The 20751-nt window shown below is 38.8% G+C and overlaps 2 protein-coding genes across 2 annotated transcripts; one reads left to right on the top strand and one right to left on the bottom strand.

Annotated features, from left to right (window-relative positions):
* The first annotated feature begins 526 nt into the window (after nt 1-526).
* LOC141653259 (ATP synthase subunit gamma, mitochondrial-like) lies at nt 527-10184 on the top strand. Its single transcript, XM_074460969.1, has 9 exons — nt 527-738; nt 2048-2091; nt 2213-2365; nt 2973-3086; nt 3193-3320; nt 8959-9081; nt 9159-9278; nt 9512-9633; nt 9855-10184. The coding sequence occupies exons 1-9, from the start codon at nt 641-643 to the stop codon at nt 9922-9924; spliced, it is 972 nt and encodes a 323-aa protein (XP_074317070.1). The 5' UTR covers nt 527-640; the 3' UTR covers nt 9925-10184.
* Nucleotides 10185-10470: 286 nt separating this feature from the next.
* On the bottom strand, nt 10471-15931 carry LOC141653258 (respiratory burst oxidase homolog protein A-like). The gene is made up of 14 exons (XM_074460968.1): nt 15070-15931; nt 14761-14917; nt 14530-14578; nt 14332-14445; nt 13825-14229; nt 12961-13347; nt 12690-12785; nt 12481-12596; nt 12181-12283; nt 11908-12090; nt 11698-11829; nt 11209-11337; nt 10779-10857; nt 10471-10686 (listed from the first exon to the last, which is right to left on the bottom strand). The coding sequence occupies exons 1-14, from the start codon at nt 15353-15355 to the stop codon at nt 10577-10579; spliced, it is 2346 nt and encodes a 781-aa protein (XP_074317069.1). The 5' UTR covers nt 15356-15931; the 3' UTR covers nt 10471-10576.
* Between the last annotated feature and the right edge of the window lie 4820 nt (nt 15932-20751).

Raw genomic sequence — 20751 nt, 5'->3', positions numbered from 1 at the left:
GCTTCAACACAAAGTGACGGCAAACAATTTAAATATACACATGTGATCCGATCTACACATTTTTTGTCTGTAACCATTCAAGAATTGAGAGCCTTATTCCAGAAAGAATTACTCGCCTATATCTTTTAAGACCCTCAATATACTTAATCCATTGAAAATAATAAACCGCAGTAAAGTACTTTTTATTGAGAATAATCTCTTCAACCCCAATTTCATTAGGTCTAAATTAATTGAATTTCCCTAATTGATATAACATAGTTAATAAAGTTAATAAGTTAGGATTATTACTCGATCGACATGAGAATTAACGTCCATAATTGAGTAATTTGACGGATTTGATTAATTTTGTGAGAAAGAGAATTAGAGAGAGTTTGGTTTTTTGTTCTTGGAAAAGAGCAATGTATGGAAAATTAATGACAAAAAATCCATGAAAAAGCAATGTTTGTCCATGGAAAAACAATTACGTATATTATTACCTAACCTTCAGATCCATTTTCGATTTTACCCCTCAAAATAAAACCTTTGAAACGGGAGACGCAACAAGCATTTGCGTACTGCGTCGGACATAACACTTGAAAAGTTAGGGTTCCGTCTTCTCCTCCCCCCCCCAAACATCCGAAGAAATCAACACACTGTAACAATGGCGATGGCGGCATTGACGCGCGAAGGAAGGCGTATCGGCCCTATGATCTACACTAATCAAATCCCAGCTATTCGTTCCTCTATCATCTCTTCCCAGTACGTACTTCCTCTCCTATCGATCTCCTTTTTCAATTTGTTGATTGTCAAATTTACTACTTTTATAATTGATTTATTATATCGATCGAAATGTTGATTTATACTGGACATTTTCTCCAAATTTTGTTGTTGTTATTATATCAATGAAATCTTTGATCAATTGGAATAATGCATTTTGTCTCATTTTTAATTGATGTTTAAAAAGAATTAAAAATATGCCGGGTTTTGATTTGTCTTTTTTTGTGGAATTGATTGATATGTTAATGGAATGGAATGACAGTTTCCACGGTTTGATGAAATGTTGTTATTGGGTTTCCTTGTGGTGGAATTGGTTGCATTTGATTTCTAATTGGTTGATTTTGATCCCCTCATTTTAGTGGCGTAACCAGGATCTGTAGTTTTGGGGCGGAAATTTTCATGGGGGTGAACTAGGATTTAAATCTAAAATATTAACCAAAGTTTTCAAAATTTATAGTGCTGAGGAAGCGACCACCCCTGCTAGGCCCCCTTAGTTTTTCCATTGGCTCATATATTCGTAGAATGATGAACTTTTATGCTCAGCTGAAAATGTACATGAGCATATCCTTGGAAACCATAATCACATTGAAAAAGGTTCTGTGAGTATATCATTTTTTTTAATTCTAGTTCAAACTGGGATCGGGATCACTCCATGTCATATAACCGATGTAAACATAAAAGAACTAGAACCATGGAGGACTTGGTGTTTAGTAGCTCAGGCAAATAAATGGCAGTTTGGCAAGGTATATTATGTTGGGATGAACTAGGACTGAGATGTACCATTTATATGGGATGGAAGGATAATTTAGTATTTTTTAGCTTGTCTTATTGTATTGGCCCTCTTCTGTGGCTTTATAAGGAAAAAAGACAAAGGATGTAAGCCATCCCGAAAAACTCTGGAACGAATATCAGACATCATCCACCTTCCTTGTTCAATCTCTTCTATTTTTCATTTTATTGCTCTCCAAATGACCATAGTTTGTAGTCGTTAGACGGCCTATCAATCTCCAGACTGAATAGTCTTATCCAAGACATGATAGTACTTGGTCGCCTCTTTGATTAAAATCATTGTTTAGTTGTTTGGTCAACTTCCTCTGTCATTGCCATGAGTGATATTGGTATAATGTCAATTGTTGAGTATGTGTGAGAATTCTGGTACAAGTGCTGGCAAGAGGGTCGAGCTTGTTTTAGGTAGTATGAGATTCTGTAACAAGTTTAGAAATGATACTGCAGTAAAACCTAATTTTTTATGGTGCTCTATAAATTAATATAATATCTATTGATTTTGCAGGGAGCAGGTATCTCCTGGTGTTCGCTATATTTCTACACAAATTGGTGAGTACTTAGTAATCCAAGTTTGGTACTAGTTTTGCGGTTTTGCAGATATTGTTTTTGCTGCTCAAGCTTTTCATAATATCTTTTTATTTTGATCCATATTGTGTGTCGGCTAATGCAGTAAGAAACCGCATGAAGAGTGTTAAGAACATCCAGAAGATCACAAAGGCTATGAAGATGGTTGCAGCCTCAAAGCTAAGACAAATTCAGTCAAAAGCCGAAAAATCCCGTGGCTTATGGCAACCTTTCACCGCACTTCTTGGGGATATTCCCAGTAAGCATTTTTTTTTGCTATTTATGGTCCGCCTGATTTGGTTGTATTCATAATCAATTATTGGTTCCAGTTTCGTTACATTGATTACTTTTTCTAGAACATCTATTGCCCTGTCCTAGGATACTATGCTGTCTGAATGTCTGATATGTTTACGCAGCTATGTAGTAGTTCTGTCCTGTGTCTGATAGGTTCACTTATGGTTTTGTACTTGCTTTATTTGCGGAATTATAATTTCACATTTTATATGTATTAAAAACACTTTTCCTGTTATTTTTATTACGGTAGAATGTGGATTGAAGCTTTAGAGGTAAAGTGTGGACTGTGGAGATCTCTGCAGTCTCTATATTAGTTGAGGGTTGAGATGGCCTTCTAGTCATTTCTTAAAATTGCTGCTGTTGTGTTTTAGGCTCTGTTCATTTTTTTTCCCTATCTGTTGGGTAGTGAATCTAGGGCTTCTAGGCATAATTGTGGCTAAAGGTTCAGGTCTATTTGGTGACTAGTTAATGCTTGTTGAAATCTCGGCTAATGGCATTGTGATAGCTTTTCTGATTTTGCTAGGGCAGCAAGGGCCCTAAGGGTTATTTAATAATTTGTTGTTGACTCATAGGTGTTGATGTGAAGAGAAATGTGATCGTTACCATCTCTGCGGACAAAGGTTTGTGCGGTGGAATCAATTCAACTTCTGTCAAAACAAGCAGAGCAGTCCACAAGCTGAATGCTGGTACTAGTTTTGCTATATATTCTATTTTTATGATCTTAGTTCCCTTGTTGCTTAGGTTTGCTCTACTACTTAAACCACAATATACTGACAAACTCTACTGCGGCAGGTCCGGACAAAGAAAATAAATATGTTATTCTGGGAGAGAAAGCTAAAGTGCAGCTTATCCGTGATTCAAAGCAGAGCATTGAGCTTTGTATCACTGAGTTGCAGAAAAATCCATTGAATTATACTCAGGTTTGATTTCAAGCTTTTTCCAATACATCAAACTAACTGAATAACTGTGCAAACTTTTGCAGCATTGTTCTCAATTTATCGTGCTATTCTATAGTGATTTGTAGGTGATGGGTTGTTCTTTTAGATGACTACTACATGTAGGTGAAATACTGAAATTCCAATTTTGCTAAAATTTGCCACAATTGTTCAAATACTTGGTTTCCAGACTCTTAAGATACCTCGGATTTCATTTACTATTTATGCGTTAGAAACAGGAATTATATACTGGGGGTTTGTTGGCTCATTGCCATCTAATTTATGTTTTGTTTATCCATCATGAGTGCCTTCCTCTTTCATATATCGGCATCCTTTTTGTGGCAAGCCTTGCTCTCACGAAATTGTGTACGGAGCTAGTCAGCTTGAGCTTCTAATAAAGTGATTTCCAACTGAAAAACTTACTCGGCTTTACTTGAGCTGAACTTGGATCTGCTCACTAGCCTCACTCATGACCACTTGAAGAGAAAAACTTCTCATGACTTGAGTTTGCTTAATCAGGCACCACAAGTGGATTTAGCTAAAATAAGTTTTCTCAGCCAGCTTGAAAAGGAAGGATAAATGCTCTCTTCTATTTATTAGCAATAATATCTCAATATCTTCCAAATAACTCACTCAAGAAACAACGTATCAATTAGCCTCAATCAAATATTCATTCCCATTGTAATTATAGAATGATATTATCTTGCGTATTATTCTTAGCCCCTTTTAGTCCTATGTATCCTACTATATAATGTACATCCTTCACCATTGCAATATACAACTTACATTTTATATCAACCTAAATCTTATATGGTATCACGGAGTCATCAACGATCCTCCAAAAACTCCCTTTTCCTCGTCGTGCTCAGTTCAAACGCACCACCACACCCACAACCAGACCACCCCTCATCATGTCTAACCACGATACCGTCATTCCAAACCCACACGAGACCAACGCACCCCTCACATCCTTCAATCTCAACCATTGTGTCAAACTCACACCCCTCAATTACACCTCATGGCACTTTCAATTGACCCACATCCTCTTCGGCTATAGTCTCTTAGGGTTCCTCGATGGTACCACTCCGTCACCCTCACCGACTATTGTTGGAGACGACAAAGCCGAGAAATCAAATCCGGCCTACTTCACGTGGCTTAAACAAGACGGCCTGATATTGGGTGCTTTAATGGGCACCTTATCATCGGCTGTCCAAGCCTTAATTGTCCGACTTGGGATGTGTTGGCTCGAACCTATGCAAACCCCTCTCGAGCACACATCTTACAAGTCAAGGATCGCCTTGACTCGATTGTTAAAACCACGGATCAGTCCGTCACTGATTACATGAATACCATTAAAGCTTGTATTGACCAACTTGCTTTAATGGGAAAAATTCTCGACCCGGAAGACATTTTATCCAAGGTCCTCAAAGGCCTTGACTACAATCTCTATAAATCCAGTCATGGACATAGTTAGTTCGTGCGCCTGTGAAAATCCCATCACCTTTGAAGCGCTTCACGAAAAATTGCTTCAACATGAACTTTTGCTAAAACAACCACCTACCGCCTCCCTCGATGTATTCCAACCCTCGGACAACCCCGCCTATCGTCACCAAAATCAATATCGAAACAACCATGGCAACTCGAGGAATAATACCCCTGCCTACAACCAACAAATGACCCGCCACCAACCCTCCACTAACCCCAATCCCCATCCCTTCAAAGGCCGCTGTCAATGGTGTAGACAAGTCGGCCATGTGATAGCGGATTGTCCTTTGTTTCGCAAACTATTTCCCACCATTATCTTCCCCGAACCACCCACCCGGCAGCATCACAACCTACCACAAGCCCACACGGCCACCCAAGGCACCACCACCCCGAACCCCAACTACCTTCTCGATAGTGGCGCCTCCAACCATGTCACTCATGACCTTGACGATGGTATAATCCATTTCAGGTCTCCGCCTCATAGCCCAGAACATAATGGAGGCGCCACTATCGAGAAGGTAGTTGGGGTTCGGGGTGGTGGTGCCTTGGGTAGCCGTGTGGGCCTGTGATGGGTTGTGATGCTGCCGGGTGGGTGGTTGGGGGAAGATATTGGTGGGAAATAGTTTGCGAAACAGAGGACAATCCGCTATCACATGGCCGACTTGTCTACACCATTGACAGCGGCCTTTGAAGGGACGAGGATTGGGGTTAGTGGAGGGTTGGTGGCGGGTCATTTGTTGGTTGTAGGCAAGGGTATTATTCCTCGAGTTGCCATGGTTGTTTCGATATTGATTTTGGTGACGATAGACGGGGTTGGCCGAGGGTTGGAATACATCGGGGGAGGCAGTAGGTTGTTGTTTTAGCAAAAGTTCGTGTTCAAGCAATTTTTCGTGAAGCGCTTCAAAGGTGATGAGATTGTCACGGGCGCACGAACTACGTCCATCATGACGGGTTTATAGAGATTGTAGTCAAGGCCTTTGAGGACCTTGGATACAATGTCTTCCGGGTCGAGAATTTTTCCCACTAGTCAATGGCATTCATGATTAAGCCACGTGAAGTAGGCCGGATTTGATTTCTCGGCTTTGTCGTCTCCAACAATAGTCGGTGAGGGTGACGGAGTGGTACCATCGAGGAACCCTAAGAGACTATAGCCGAAGATGATGTGGGTCAATTGAAAGTGCCATGAGGTGTAATTGAGGGGTGTGAGTTTGACACAATGGACTGATCCGTGGTTTTAACAATCGAGTCAAGGCGATCCTTGACTTGTAAGATGTGTGCTCGAGAGGGGTTTGCATAGGTTCGAGCCAACACGTCCCAAGTCGGACAATTAAGGCTTGGACAGCCGATGATAAGGTGCCCATTAAAGCACCCAATATCAGGCCGTCTTGATTAAGCCACGTGAAGTAGGCCGGATTTGATTTCTCGGCTTTGTCGTCTCCAACAATAGTCGGTGAGGGTGACGGAGTGGTACCATCGAGGAACCCTAAGAGACTATAGCCGAAGAGGATGTGGGTCAATTGAAAGTGCCATGAGGTGTAATTGAGGGGTGTGAGTTTGACACAATGGTTGAGATTGAAGGATGTGAGGGGTGCGTTGGTCTCGTGTGGGTTTGGAATGACGGTATCGTGGTTAGACATGATGAGGGGTGGTCTGGTTGTGGGTGTGGTGGTGCTTTTGAACTGAGCACGACGAGGAAGAGGGAGTTTTTGGAGGATCGTTGATGACTCCGTGATACCATATAAGATTTAGGTTGATATAAAATGTAAGTTGTATATTGCAATGGTGAAGGATGTACATTATATAGTAGGATACATAGGACTAAAAGAGGCTAAGAATAATACACAAGATAATATCATTCTATAATTACAATAGGAATGAATATTTGGTTGAGGCTAATTGATAGCTTGCTTCTTGAGTGAGTTTTTTGGAAGATATTGAGATATTATTGCTAATACTATTTACCCATTTTACCCCGTGTCTTCTCCTATTTGGATCTAGCTAATGGAAGATGGAATTCTAAGTGGTTTTCTTCATATGTAGTAGTTTGAAGTTGCTTAAATTGATTTGTCGATATGAGTATTTTAAGAATGTTGAAATTGGTCTTTAAAGCTGCTCTTAAGGGCCTCATCAGCTGCAGTAAGCTAGATCAATTGTGGAGATCTGAAAGAAATAAAAATTGATTATAAAATTTAGTTTTGCAAAGTTGCAGGTGGTTCACCCGCACCCCACCCCGTGAAACTGAAAGAAATAAAATTTAGTTTTGCAAAGTTGCTTCTCAGGGTTCTTCGTAAAGTGGTTGTTGGTCCCTCTTCTCACTCACAGAAAGCAATTTTATATGTGGCTGTTTCCCATGTGATTCCACTTGACATTTGCCCTATGATACAAAGCAAACTGACAAGTGGTTATTGATATATGTAATTTTAGATGGTTCATTTGGCTATGTGGGTATGCGACATAATTCTATGTTAAATATTTTGAGCCCAACTTCTATTTAAAGTGATTATTTTCCCTATTTTCCTTTTTAGCCAGTTATAAAATGTCCTTTTGTTAAGATAATAGTTTTATTATATTAAAACAGAATATGGAGTACAAAGTATCATCATTATGTTTTTTTTGTTAGTGTTACAGTGCCATTCTATCTTAGCATTGAACCATTTAACAAGAGAGCGATTCAAGATACTCGTAAATTTATTATTATAATTACATTTTTAGCCTTGAGAATTTTTATTTTTAAATTCTAACTTCGTTACCGGTGTCATAGATCTTGCTACTAAATTAATGTCTCCTGATTATTGAACTTATGAACCCCCATAGTCTAGATCCTAGAACCCCAGGCCCCTCCTTTCAATAATACTCCCTCCATTCAACTCCACTTTACATGTATTCCATTTCCGTCCATTCAACTCCACTTTACAGGTTTCCTTATTTGGCTAAAAAAATGACAATTCTATCCTTATTGAAAATCTTTATTTACAAAAAATGCCACCCATACCCCACACTAACCCACCATAAAACCCCACCTTTATGTTTTTTTAATATTTTTAACCTCTTCTTTCTCTTTCCCCATGTACTTTTAATACTTTTTTTAATTCGCTCCTTAATATCCGTGTAAAAACCAAAGTTGCAAAGTGGAGTTGAATGGAGGGAGTAGAGGATTAGTGGTGGTGTCCACGTGGCCGTGTGCTATTTTCCGTGAAGCGGAAAGGAAGAGGCTTTTATGAGTTTTTTTGTTTTTTTTTTGTTTTTTTTTTTTTGGTATCCTAGTGCCAAAAGAATAATATGTATTTTTTGGCTCCATTTGAATTGAGAAATGGGTGGGTTGCTCTCAAGTCTCAACTGAAGACGTCTGAAGTGCCTCGTAGATAATGATAAATTTACTTCATTTGCTATTGAGCATTGGGAAGGGGAGCCTTGGCGCACCGGTTAAGGTGTTGCTTTGTGACTGTGAGGTCACGGGTTCAAGTCCTTGGAGCAGCCTCTTGCCAAAATGGCAAGGTAAGGCTTGCCCCTATTACACTCTTGTGGTGGGACCCTTCCCTGGGCCCTTGCCTAGCGGGGACGCCATTGTGCACCGGGCTGCCCTTTTATGCTATTGAACATTGGCTTATATGTCAAATGTTTAGCTGTTTCTATTTAATATTTTTTGGCCTTTGATTTGATTCGCATTGATGTTTGTGTTCGGCCGTCTGCTACTACTAAGCTTGTAACTGGTGTTACCAGGACAGTTTATTGAGTGTTGCAAGATGTCTCAATATTGAATTTACCAAGTTATGTCTATAAAGATAAATTAGGGCTTTTTTCAACACATGCGTCCATCAAAGCTTTTTTTTATACTCCCTCCCATCCTCACCAAAGGTAACATTCACTTTTTGGGAGTCAAATTTCAAAAACTTTGACCATGAATATCGTTAAAGATATGGGACTTTGAAAGACGAAACTTGTATATATAAATTTGTTATGAAAAAATCTTTCGTAAAAAAATATTTTTTGAAAAAAAAGTCTCATATAAATGAAGAAAAATACGGTCAAAGTACCGACTCGAAGACCACCCAAAAGCAAGTGTTACCTTTCGTGTTGATGGGAGGTAGTAAAATGTTGTGTTTTGGGTAGCTAACATTCTTGAAAAAAAGTTCTGCAGGTGTCTGCAATTGCGGATGATATCTTGAAGAACGTGCAGTTTGATGCATTGAGGATTGTTTACAACAAGTTCTCTTCGGTGGTGTCTTTTTTGCCGACAGTGTCCACTGTCTTATCCCCAGAGGTACTGTTCTCAGCAGGCAGAGAAGTTGCTAATCCTTCATTTTCTAGTTGACTACTTAAGCTTTTGTTTTTGTATAGATTGTGGAGAGGGAGTCCGAGGCTGGTGGTAAGCTGGGAGATCTTGATTCTTATGAGATTGAAGGTGGGGAATCAAAATCAGAGATTCTCCAGAATCTTACTGAATTCCAATTTTCTTGTGTAAGTATATTTATTTTCAGTTTATTTTGATACCATGACGAGTGTTGGTGTTCTGGATTATTATTTTAGTTGGGCCAAAGACTCTTCCAAGTAGTGGCCTTTGGTCATCTTTATCAATTGTTCTGCAAAGCTCTTGTTAATCGTCCATGTTTTTTATGGGATTTGTACAATTCATTTGAATTCTGTCTGGCTTCTTTTCTTTCTTGTGCTCAGACTTCATCAATATGTCTCAGGTGATGTTCAATGCAGTCTTAGAGAATGCCTGCAGTGAGCAAGGTGCAAGAATGTCTGCTATGGACAGCTCTAGCAGAAACGCTGGGGAAATGCTTGACCGTCTCACACTTACCTATAACAGGTTCTATTCTCCCCCTTGCATATGAAAATTAGAGTGCTCTATTCATTTTTAGCAAGTCTCTTGAAACCGTTTTACAAAAAGATAACATTAGTCTAAGGCGGGTTGTGTTACTATTTTTGTTTCATCTTACTTTCTGTAATCTATCAGCCTGCTCTTTGTTGTACTTAAATGATGTTCCTAATGTACTCAAGTGATTGATTATATCATTTTAATGGCGACAGAACTCGACAAGCATCCATCACGACTGAACTTACTGAGATTATTTCTGGAGCTTCTGCCTTGGAGACCTAGACAAGAACTCCTTGGTTAGTGTGCTATCTTTGATGTTGACGAAATAAGTATGATGTTATGGACTTTTTCCGGCCTTTTTGCTGCCCGGATTTTTGAAATAAATTCAAAACCAGCTTTCCTGTGGAACATGAGGAAAGTCTTTTTTTTTTTTTTTTTTGAATGCTAGAAGTCTTCTCTGATTTTGAGATGGATTATTATGCAAATTAGCTGCAACTGCTGCACCCCATTTTTGTAATATCATTTGACTTTTTCTTTTTTTTCTGCGGAGTTTTTCTATTGAATCTTTCTTCCTAGTGGTAGCAAAGAAGCCGGGGACAATTGATTTGGGACACTTTACCAAGCATGCCTTGTTTAATCCTACCAGTGACTGAAAATTAAGAATGGTGTTCATATTTCCATACTATACATGAAATCGTATCCAAGAATTATATTCGGTCAAAGACTACTCAAAGCTTTTTTTTCTTTCAAAAAAAGGGGGGTACAAGTGAGAAAATGAAATAGTTGAGGGGTACAGATGAGAAAATCCCAAAAAAAAAAAAGAATTACGGCAAGTGCAAATGCCTTGTTCAGCTGTGCTTTTGTTGCCAACATGGAGTATAAAAAATTATTTTGGTTAGAGTGTTTACTGGGTCACCAAATCAAAAAAATGAGTCTAGTAGTTTTCCTTGTGGAACACAAATCTGGTTGTGGTCTTGGTCGATAATTTGGTGCACAATGCCTCCAACTCCTTCGCTAGGTTCGATGAGCCACAATAGAATACGCCTACAAACATGGAGTATAACCCTTAAATAATTACGCTATTTTTCTAATAAAAATTAAAATTAAAAGGGTTGTATAATCAAGTAATGTCTTACCAATACTCGATCCTTCATGGCTTTGAGCCAAACTTGTGAATATCTTCAACCAATGTGGTCGAGAGAAGTGTGTACGTACCTAGTTTGATACAGTTCGGAGATTAAGTTGCATTTTAAACATTCATATCAAATTTTCTCAAGTCTCGGGAAGTTGCTATTGATAAAATAGAATTTCTGTGTCTTATACCCCCTCTTTGAAAAATTTGTGTGTCTTCTGCCAGGATTGTACTCCTTACACCTAAGTCCTTATATTATTCCATTTGGTGGATTGCCTTTAGGTATAAGGACGACGGTTTTTCCAGAGGACACAAATTTTTCACCTATTTTAGCCATTTGTTTCCTTGTGAGGTTTATTTTAATCAAATGTAAATAAAATGATTAAGATGGAGGAGAAGTGGGAGAACCGGATTAACTTCAGTAAAAATTTCACCTGTGTTCGAGAGAATATGTCAAGGCCGGTTTTGGCAAAATGCAACGATTGAGTTGTGCTTAGTAATATCGATCGTGCATCCCCAAGTGGGTTCACACTAGTCAAAAAGTTGTGCATCTCTATCACTCTCTGTAAACACACAGTTGTATAAAAAAAACTTTCGGTTAAGATGATGATATTTGAAGTGCATGATGGATTTGGCATAAAATGTGCCTATCTAGGACTAGAGTTGTTTATGGACGGGATGACCCGTTAGACCTGCCCTGTCCGGCCCGTTAACAAAATGAGTTGGACAATGTATTTTCCAAAATTTTGGGCGAGGGCTTGAGTTAGCCCGATAAATGAGAGAATTCAAAGCGTCAAGTGTTCACCCCTGTGGCACGATTCATTTGTCAAATGTGAAAGGCATGCGAAATGGTAGTAACTGATTAAAACTCGGTATCATCTAATGGCGAAATCATTTTCAATTAAAGACAACTTATAGATCACCTGTGTTTGGCTTGCTTCAATGATTTCCTTCATGGAGTCCCTGAACCAGTCTAAGGAGCCATGTTCCCTTGTAACCCAATAAAAATAGGCCTTCAACGGTCCTCTCGCGTCACCAAACTCTAAATCGTTCATCTGTATAAACATTTCCAGAATAAATATATAGTTAAATCTTAATATAAAAAGGTCAATTAATTGTAGCTGAGTACTTACTTGATTAGGAGGTTGTTTTTGAAGCCTATCTCCTATGTCCTTGAGGACACTAATGAAAGGTGTTGCTCCTATGCCAAGGCCAATCATCACGACCACCTCGTATTTGATATGATCCTGAGACGCTGCTCCATATGGCCCGTCAATATATACTTTCGGGTAATTAAATGGTTTTGAGATCACTGCCTGCTAATTTTTTTGTGAAATTAATCATATGGTGTTGAAACTTGGAAGTTTGCTGGGTTTTGACGGAGCTTAAATTTCCGATTAAATTACCTCTTGAAAGAGATTATGAATATGATAGCTCCAATCTCCAAGGGTCCGAATATGGATGCTTAGATAACTATCATTTGGTCCCGATGTCAAAGAAAATGGGTGCCTAGAATACATGTAAAAAGCATACAACAAACGATATTACACTAGTGTCGTAAAAGGACCAGTACCACCCTCTCACATGCTTTATGTAAGATCCATCATTTTAATGGATCCTATATGTTGTATGTGAGAGGGTGGTACCGAGACTCATAACCATCCAATGAACAAATCAAATACATTTGTATCGCGTTGATTACATACCATTCAAAAGGAGAAATATGGGGGCACTTGATGTATATATACATGCCACTTTTGTATGAAAAACCAGTTGGTTTGGACAGTTTGAGATGTAAAACTTTTCCTGGGTACATGTTTGCCTGCAAACATGACATTGGAAACATGATTACTATTACTAATTTCCATTGGTAATTTGTACATAAGCATTTCTTGGGTGTATTTACTTTATTTACCTCAAGAATGTCGACTTCGTAAGTTTCTGATCTTATACTACGATATATTCGCTCCCCTGCATATATTAGAACCGGAACTGCTAGGTACATCCATGTCTAGACAAGAACATTGAAGATATTAATATTTCATGTACAAAGAAGTATGGGAATACCTTCTCCGTTCCATTTGATTGTATAAGTTTTCAAAATATCGAGAGGGATTTTGAAAAATGTATACAATTAAATTTAAGAAATGGAAAGGTAGAAAGTTGGTGGTGGCCGGTGGGCATACCGTTTTCTCAACGAAGTTGTTGGCAAGGAAGAGGAACATGGAGTGGATGATGAGCAAAATATAGACTATGATGAGAAGATGATGTGAGTACCAAAATGTATTATACCCGGTAACCCGACGAATTGGGCTGGGTAATGACGGTGACCGACGTCGAGGCATTTTGGTGGCTAAAGAAAAGGCAATTGCCATTAAAATGACCATGGCAATCCCGGTTGCGACCTCAGTTGTGCATAATACTTGTAGATACGAGGGTTGTTGGTTGCCAAATCTATTTCCAAAGGTTCTTTGGAAAATAAAGGAATTACTTGCTGATATTCTTGGCAAGTCACAAGCCAAGTGAGTCCCTCCATGTAAGATCACCCCTATGACTATCCCTCCTGCAATTAGCTACATTAAGACAAGATTCTAAGTGTTCAGAGTTTGCTAGTTTTCGTCGATTCTTCTATGTTTGTGATGTGTATACATACAATTAGCTTCTGTAAAGCGGGTTTATGTTAGTGTGTGAAACGGAACTCAACTACCTAGAAATGACCCATGGATCTTATAAAGTACTCCCTCTGCCTCAGTCATTTGTTTAGCTTTTATATTCGTAGGGAGTAGTTATCAGAAGGATCAGTTGTACAACATACGTATATATGTAAGACTGTCTTACACAAGAATTTGTGAGGATCATATTGTTTGAAAAGTAATTTTGATGAAAAATGTCTAGTAATGATCACAGTTTAGATGCTAACTTGTTCATTCCAAAAGACACGGCCGGAACTTAATTGAGTCGTTTTGATTTATTCCATTCGTATTGCAAAACCATAGTGTTACATTATTTAAGAGGAAACAACAAATGGATGTAAGAGATTAATTAATTACCTTGTGAAAATTGATATTATCATTGAAAGGAACAATAGAGCTAACCCAAGGGCTCCTCCTAAGCCAAGTAAGCAAGTTCCTAGATACTGGAAGCAGTATAAGAGCCATGTTGAGCTTAAGGGTCTCGGCGGCGCCCTTCGCCGCGCTAAGACAGTATCCCATAATTTGAAAAGCAGCTCTATGCTTATATTGTATGAATTTCCATGTAAAGAGTCCTATGCAAAGCGTCAGCCAAAGGGTCACAATCCACGCTCGACGCCAATAAGTTCTGAATATGATCTCTACCATTGACATGGTCGTTGTGGCTTCTTGATGCTCTTGATATCGAGACTTTGCTAGCTCGTTTTCTGTGGAAGTGTCGCCTTTTGTTAAGACGGTTTTGAAGAGCCTCTTTAGTTGATGAAACTGCACAAGTATGATAGATAAATGTGAGTGTTCTGCGCAGGGCAGAGGGACTTAAGCTAAAGAGCGTCAATTAGAAGGTTTAAGGAGTTAATTACGACATACCTCGATGTATCCCTTTTCTTGAGTATCGACTTCTTGCAAGATTAGAGAAGCAAACCGTTCAGCGTCTTCTCCTTGCATGCTCAATGAATTTGTTGAAGCACTTAACAATATCATCTATATATACAATAATAACATGGTCAATTCGCCTTCTTTTTCATGTCCATTTGTTATTTATAAATAATTATTAACAACCGTAACCTTTTCTAAATCGTTTTTGGTAATCCTTCCATCCATATCTCTATCACACCTGAGAAACAGCGGAAAAAGCATTAGTTATTCCATTTGTTCTGAGTCGGGATAAAACTGCGTATATCTAACGTTTATCTCCTCATAGGCGGTAAGGCGGAAGGTTTAATTTTGAGTACGTTGCATGATTATAATTAATTAAAAGAGTAATTTGCACGATTTATTTGGATGAAATATAATTACATGTTGAAGAAGATTCTTGTAGTAAGATCATATGACGGATTAGTTAATCGACGACAGTAATTGTATAGCTCTCTTTTATTGATCCTCATGTTAAGATTTGTTCTTCCTCTTAATGCTTGAAGAAGTTCATCAGCAAATTCTGAATTTTGTTGCATTCCTGTTACAAAACAGGGGACAAATTAAGATCAATCGTGTTGGAAAATTAACTTCAGTCTCCAACATGCAACGTACTAAAACAACCAACTAACAAGTAAACCGTAAAATTGAATAACGTTTATCTCTTGTATAACCGTCTTACAAAAGACTTACCAATGCAATAACCAAAATGTGAGGCATCAACTGTAGGAAGAGCCTCATGATCATCCCAAACAGCAACTTGATTGAATCGTTGTTCAACTTCGTCCAAAAAAATGCTACCATCTTCTTCATCAACGAATCTCAGCCGATGATCATCCTCTCCGTCTTCATCTAAGAGTGGTGGCGACAACAAGGATGTGCCACTGTCGATCTCATGGTCAGAAGAGGAAGAAGATGAATATAACGAAGATGATGATAACGAGAATGACAACAATATATCCTCTTTAATATCCTCCATTATTATGTTTTTAATCTATTTATTTCTGCCTTTTAACATTAGTAATCTTTATGTTTTTGGTTCAAATGAACGCACTATGTCACCTGTAAGAATCGAACCCCTCACCTCACAATAAGCGAGCTGTTACCAGTGGAGCTACTCTTTATGTAAAAGATAGCAAAGTTGAGATATGCAAAGGTGAACAAGTGTTATGAAGGGCATTTTTGGTTGTGGAGGATATCATTCAAATGAATATATAGAGTATAAGAGGGAAAAGGGAATTAGGTGTAGTAATTATGGAGTAATATAATGTTAGATAGATCATGAAGACATGGTATAAATATATGTTATGGAGCTACAGAAAATCTTTGCTACCATCCCGACACATATGATATGTAGGGTTCAAAGATATTATATGACCTTATGAGTTATGAGTCATGTGATTCGAGAGTATGGTCTTTGACGATCATCACCTGATGACGCTCTATATATCATTATTGTCCTTTATACAAGTACTAAAAACAAATTTATAAATACATCGTGTTTAATTTAGTTAGTTTCTTTCATTTTTAATAATAAGTACTCCGTAGATAATTTTTAACTCTTGACAAGTTTATTTAAAATCTCGCTTTATCGTTTCTATATCATGAAATTCATAGGTAATGTAATCTTCGATAGTTATATGGAAAAAAAATGTTAAAACGTCGGTAACCGAGAAGAGTATTAGAGAGGGTGGTTGGCTTGTTGCACTTGAATAAACCAAATTAAGTGTAGTAGGGACATGAAGAAGATGAATTGGGCATAAGAAAAAGGGGAGTTGGAGAGAAACTTTAGTCCCTTGTTGTGTTGTTGAATGTGGCGTTGTTACTTGTGGATGTGGTTGTCTATTTCACTCACCATCTCTACTTTGTTTACTTCCTCTACTTCACCCTTCTCTACTACTTAATTTCCGTACTTTATTTGCTGAAGCCATCTTGCCAAATATGCCACTACCGACTCATTTATAATAATGGTTCTTATTAAAGAGCGCTATTGTGCACTTTAGATTTTAGAGTGACCTTATATGAAACTTGAATTGAAAGTCATTTTAGACGATAATTTGTGAAAGTCCATAAAACAATCTTACAATAAATTACTGTATTATCAAATCAGGGTAGAATAATGAGATGAAACCCGTGAAGGAAGGATCACCAATCACCATGTCACATTAAACAAGTGACAAAGTAAAAAAGCATCAATGTTAAAGGTGTAATAACCACCATCGATTTTACACAAAAATCTGTGTTAGTACGATTGTAAACTTGTAGTCGATTCCTATTTGCCTCCAAAGATGTCATAAATCGGCTACTCATTCTCTTGTAACCTGGCTCATAAAAATATTACCTAGTATGTAAAAAAGCATACAAAAATAACGATCCATTACTCAAAATGTAGTTACAAAACTAAATTAATTTACAATATGCTTGCGTAAGAATGTCTTTTACATATATGTATAGTAGTGAGCAAAAAACATAATCTGATTTCACAAATTAAAACCGAACCGAAAATTGCTTTTAAAAACCCGGATATTCAGTTAAAATCGTATCGGCTACCCAAGCTGGTTTCCTAGTGGTAAACCCGGTTGGTCTCGGGTGTGTAAATTAGAAACCGGTTAGCCGTTTTTAAACCGAATTCGTTTTCTTTAAAACAAAAACCAATAGATTAGTATTAGAATTGGTAGAATAATAAGATTGAATAAGATAATGAGATTGGTTTCATAATAGAATTATATTCATCCAAAATTGTGTTTGTAATTACACTGATCAACACTATATATACCGAAGAGATAACGTATTTACGGAAGCTAAATATTTGCAAAATACGCAAGCTGGAGTGTGGAGGGTTGAGACACCCAGCTTGGAGAGTAAATCATCAAATGAAGCGCGTCCGACAACCATGGTGAAAATGTCCGCGAGTTGAGCTTTTGTGTGTACGTAGCTTAGAGCGATAACTCCTTTTAGAATTTCATCGCGGATAAAATGACAATCGACTTTAATGTGCTTCGTACGTTCGTGGAATACCGGATTTTTGGCAATGTGGAGAGCCGACTTATTGTCATATTGAAGTTGAATGGGTTGTTTGTGATGTATTCCGAGAGTTTGCAGTAAACCTTTTAACCACGTTCGTGGAATACCGTAGCTTGTTTCTTGGTTTTCCAAGATATCGGTGAAGAGCCCAAGAAGACGAGGTATGCGGAAAGTGATTGATGGCTATTGGGACAAGTAGCGTAGTCCGAGTCACAATAGGCGTTAGAGTCTTAAGTCACTGTCAGACCCAAGAAGAATCCCTTGACCCGGAGAATTCTTTAAATACCGAACAACTGTTAGGGCGACATTCCGGTGTTCTATCGTCGGAGCATGCATAAACTGGGCAAGGGTGTGTACCGAATAAGTTAACTCGGGTCGAGTAATTGTTAGATATACGAGACACCCACAATTCGGCGGTATGGCTGCGGGTCAGGCATCAATTCGGCTTTAGAAAGGGCGAGGCGATGATTTTGTTCCATGGGAATTGTTGCCAGTTTGGTATCAAGGAGACCGGTTTCTGTTAAAATGTCGAGAGCGTACTTGCTTTGTGAAATAAAGATGCCAGAAGAATGATGAGCAATTTCGAGTCCGAGAAAGTACTTCAGTCGGCCGAGATCCTTCATAAAAAAACAGTTGCTTAAATATTCCTTAAATTGTGCAATAAACTTCGGATCATCCCCGCAAATGACTAACTCATCTACGTAGACGAGGACATGTATTTCGGTCCCGCTTTAGAGATTGAAAATAATGAATAATCGAACGGACATTGTCGGAAACCGTATTTGAGAAGAGCCGAAGCTAACTTGGCATACCAACATCGAGGGGCTTGCTTTAGCCCATAGAGAGACTTGCATAAACGACATACTTTGCCCTCGTTAGACAGATGTAAACCGGGTGGGGGTTTCATATTAACTTCCTCATGTAAGTCGCTATGGAGAAAGGCGTTATTAACGTCCATTTGGTGAATAACCCAACACTTGGCGGCAACAATTGCGAACAACGTACGGACAGTGACCATTTTGATAGTAGGAGCGAAAGTTTCATTGTAATCGCCTTCCTCAATTTGTCCATTACCCATAACCACCAAACGAGCTTTATACCGTTCAATAGACCTGTCGGCATTGTATTTAATTTTGTAAACCCATTTTGATCCGATGGCCTTTTTGTTCGGTGGTAGAGTTTCGAGAGTCCAAGTGTGGTTCTTTTCGAGAGCCTCAATTTCGCGTTTCATAGCCTCACGCTATTCTGGTACCTGCACGGCTTCTTTAAAAAAACTGGGCTCGTGGTGTTTGGTCACGGCCGATAAAAAAACTTGATGGTTAGGAGAATTTTGGATAATTCAAATAATGAGAAATTGGGTAGACGGTACCTGAAGACGTGGATTGAGCTGTGAGTAAATTAACCGAGGGGCGAGGTTTAGGTAATACAAAGTTCTTTAAATTGGAGTTGGGTATTTTGGTTCGATGCCCACCGCCCATGGAAGTAGACTTTGGTGGTGGTGATGGCGAGTTGGAAGAAGTAGGGGAAGTGTCCGCGGGTTGGGTGTGGTCAGATTGTGTCGAAGGAGATGGGGTGGCCGTGGTGTGGGGCTCGGTTGCGGAAGCGGTGGTCGACGGTGAGGACGAATTGGGAGATGGAGAAGTCGTTTGAACAATTAATGGGTTGGAAATAGGGGATAAGGTATCAAAACAGAACGATTTAGGGTCGTTGTCTAATTCATTGAGATTGAAGATTTTGATACGGAAATTCAGTTTCGATGAAATGTCCCTAGACTCGAAGAAATTACCGGTATCCAAATCATAAAGTTTCCATCCTTTCTTTCCAAATGGGTAACCAATAAAAACACATTTACGACTTCGTGACGCAAATTTATCGCGAGAGCGATTTAGAGTTTTAGCGTAAGCGAGGCACCCAAAAATCCTTATATTTTCGAAAGGAGGAGGTTTAGAGAAAGTGTTTCATATGGAGTTTTTCCATTTAAGATAGTTGACGGTGTGCGATTTATTAGGTAAACGGCACTTAAGACACACTCGCCCCAAAAATAGAGTGGTAAGCTTGCTTGAAAAAGAAGGGCTCGCGCGACATTTAAAATGTGTCGATGTTTGCGTTCGACTCGCCCGTTTTGTTGGGGAGTGTCAACCATCGAAGTTTGAAATAAAATGCCATTTTCCTTAAAAAACGAAATAAGAGGACGAAATTTGGTCCCATTATCCGTACGTAAAATTTTAATTTTCTTTTCAAATTGTCTTTCTATCATATTAAAAAAATTTAACAATGTTTGTTTTGTATCGCTTTTGTTACGTAAAAGATAAACCCATGTGGAACGGGAAAAATCATCGACTATTGTAAGGAAAAATTTGGAAGTGCAAGAGGCATTCTCGGAATATGGCCCCCAGAGATCACAATGTATAAGATCAAAAAAAGCAGTGACTCGATTCGAGCTTAAAGAAAACAGCGCACGAGTTTGTTTAGCGCGTAAACAGATATCACAAGTTTTGCTATGAAAATGAGCACAAGTTTTAGAAGCTTTATTAAGAAATGGTAAAAAAACAAGAGATATTCGAGGAGGGGTACCCCAACCTTCGGTGCCAAAGCTCAAAAGAGTTGCCCGTCCCAGCTAAATAGGTGTGAATTTTAGCGTGTCTGACACCTTTCGAATGGTAGAGCCCCTCGCATTGTTCACCCGCACCAATCACTGTCTTCGAGGTACGGTCCTAAATAAGACATAAATTATGGGAAAATTGAATAGTTAGAGTTGTATCCATTAATAAACTAGAAACGGATAGAAGATTACAATGTAAATTGGCAGCGTATAAGACGTCTCGTAAAACAAGACGAGACGATAATAATTGTATATCTCCGCTTTGAGTTGCGATGGTAAGATCTCTATTGGGTAAACCAACAGATAACGGAGTAATAGTTTTAAGATTTGAAAAATGCGAGAGGCATCCCGACATATGATGGGATGCCTCCATCAATAATCCAAGTTAAATTAGAGACATTACCGTTGAGGCGATCAGTGGCAGGGTCGGCTTTACAAGCCTGCAAAATGCTTCCTAACTCCTCTAATTCTTGAGGTGTTAAATTGTTGAGTTCAAGCTTGTCAAAGAGAGCAAGAAGAGGACGAGTAGAGGACGTACCAGACGGACCAGCCATGGCGGGTGAAGGTTGTCCAGATGCGATGTTTACCTTAGGAAGAGGTCTAGGAGTCTGATTATGAGAGCGTTCGTCCTGCCCCTTATTCCGAGGATCCGGGACAAACACGGCTGAACTAAGGTCTGTTGCATTTGGGTAAATATAGATGCGAGGACGGGGATGATCACCCTACCATTCGGGATATTTCCCGGTAAC

This window comes from Silene latifolia, chromosome 4, assembly GCF_048544455.1.
Source record: "Silene latifolia isolate original U9 population chromosome 4, ASM4854445v1, whole genome shotgun sequence".
Taxonomy (NCBI): Eukaryota; Viridiplantae; Streptophyta; class Magnoliopsida; order Caryophyllales; family Caryophyllaceae; genus Silene; species Silene latifolia.
The sequence above is the reverse complement of the archived record's forward strand: the minus strand, read 5'-3'. Positions and strand labels throughout refer to the sequence as shown.

Coding starts and splice junctions, on each gene's coding strand:
- LOC141653259 (XM_074460969.1), top strand. CDS start 641: ATGGCGATGGCGGCATTGACGCGCGAAGGAAGGCGTATCGGCCCTATG. Junction 2,092..2,212: donor CTATATTTCTACACAAATTG/GTGAGTACTTAG, acceptor CGGCTAATGCAG/TAAGAAACCGCATGAAGAGT. Junction 9,279..9,511: donor CTGAATTCCAATTTTCTTGT/GTAAGTATATTT, acceptor AATATGTCTCAG/GTGATGTTCAATGCAGTCTT.
- LOC141653258 (XM_074460968.1), bottom strand. CDS start 15,355: ATGGAGGATATTAAAGAGGATATATTGTTGTCATTCTCGTTATCATCA. Junction 12,284..12,480: donor CATATTTCTCCTTTTGAATG/GTATGTAATCAA, acceptor CATGTATTCTAG/GCACCCATTTTCTTTGACAT. Junction 10,687..10,778: donor CCATGAAGGATCGAGTATTG/GTAAGACATTAC, acceptor CCATGTTTGTAG/GCGTATTCTATTGTGGCTCA.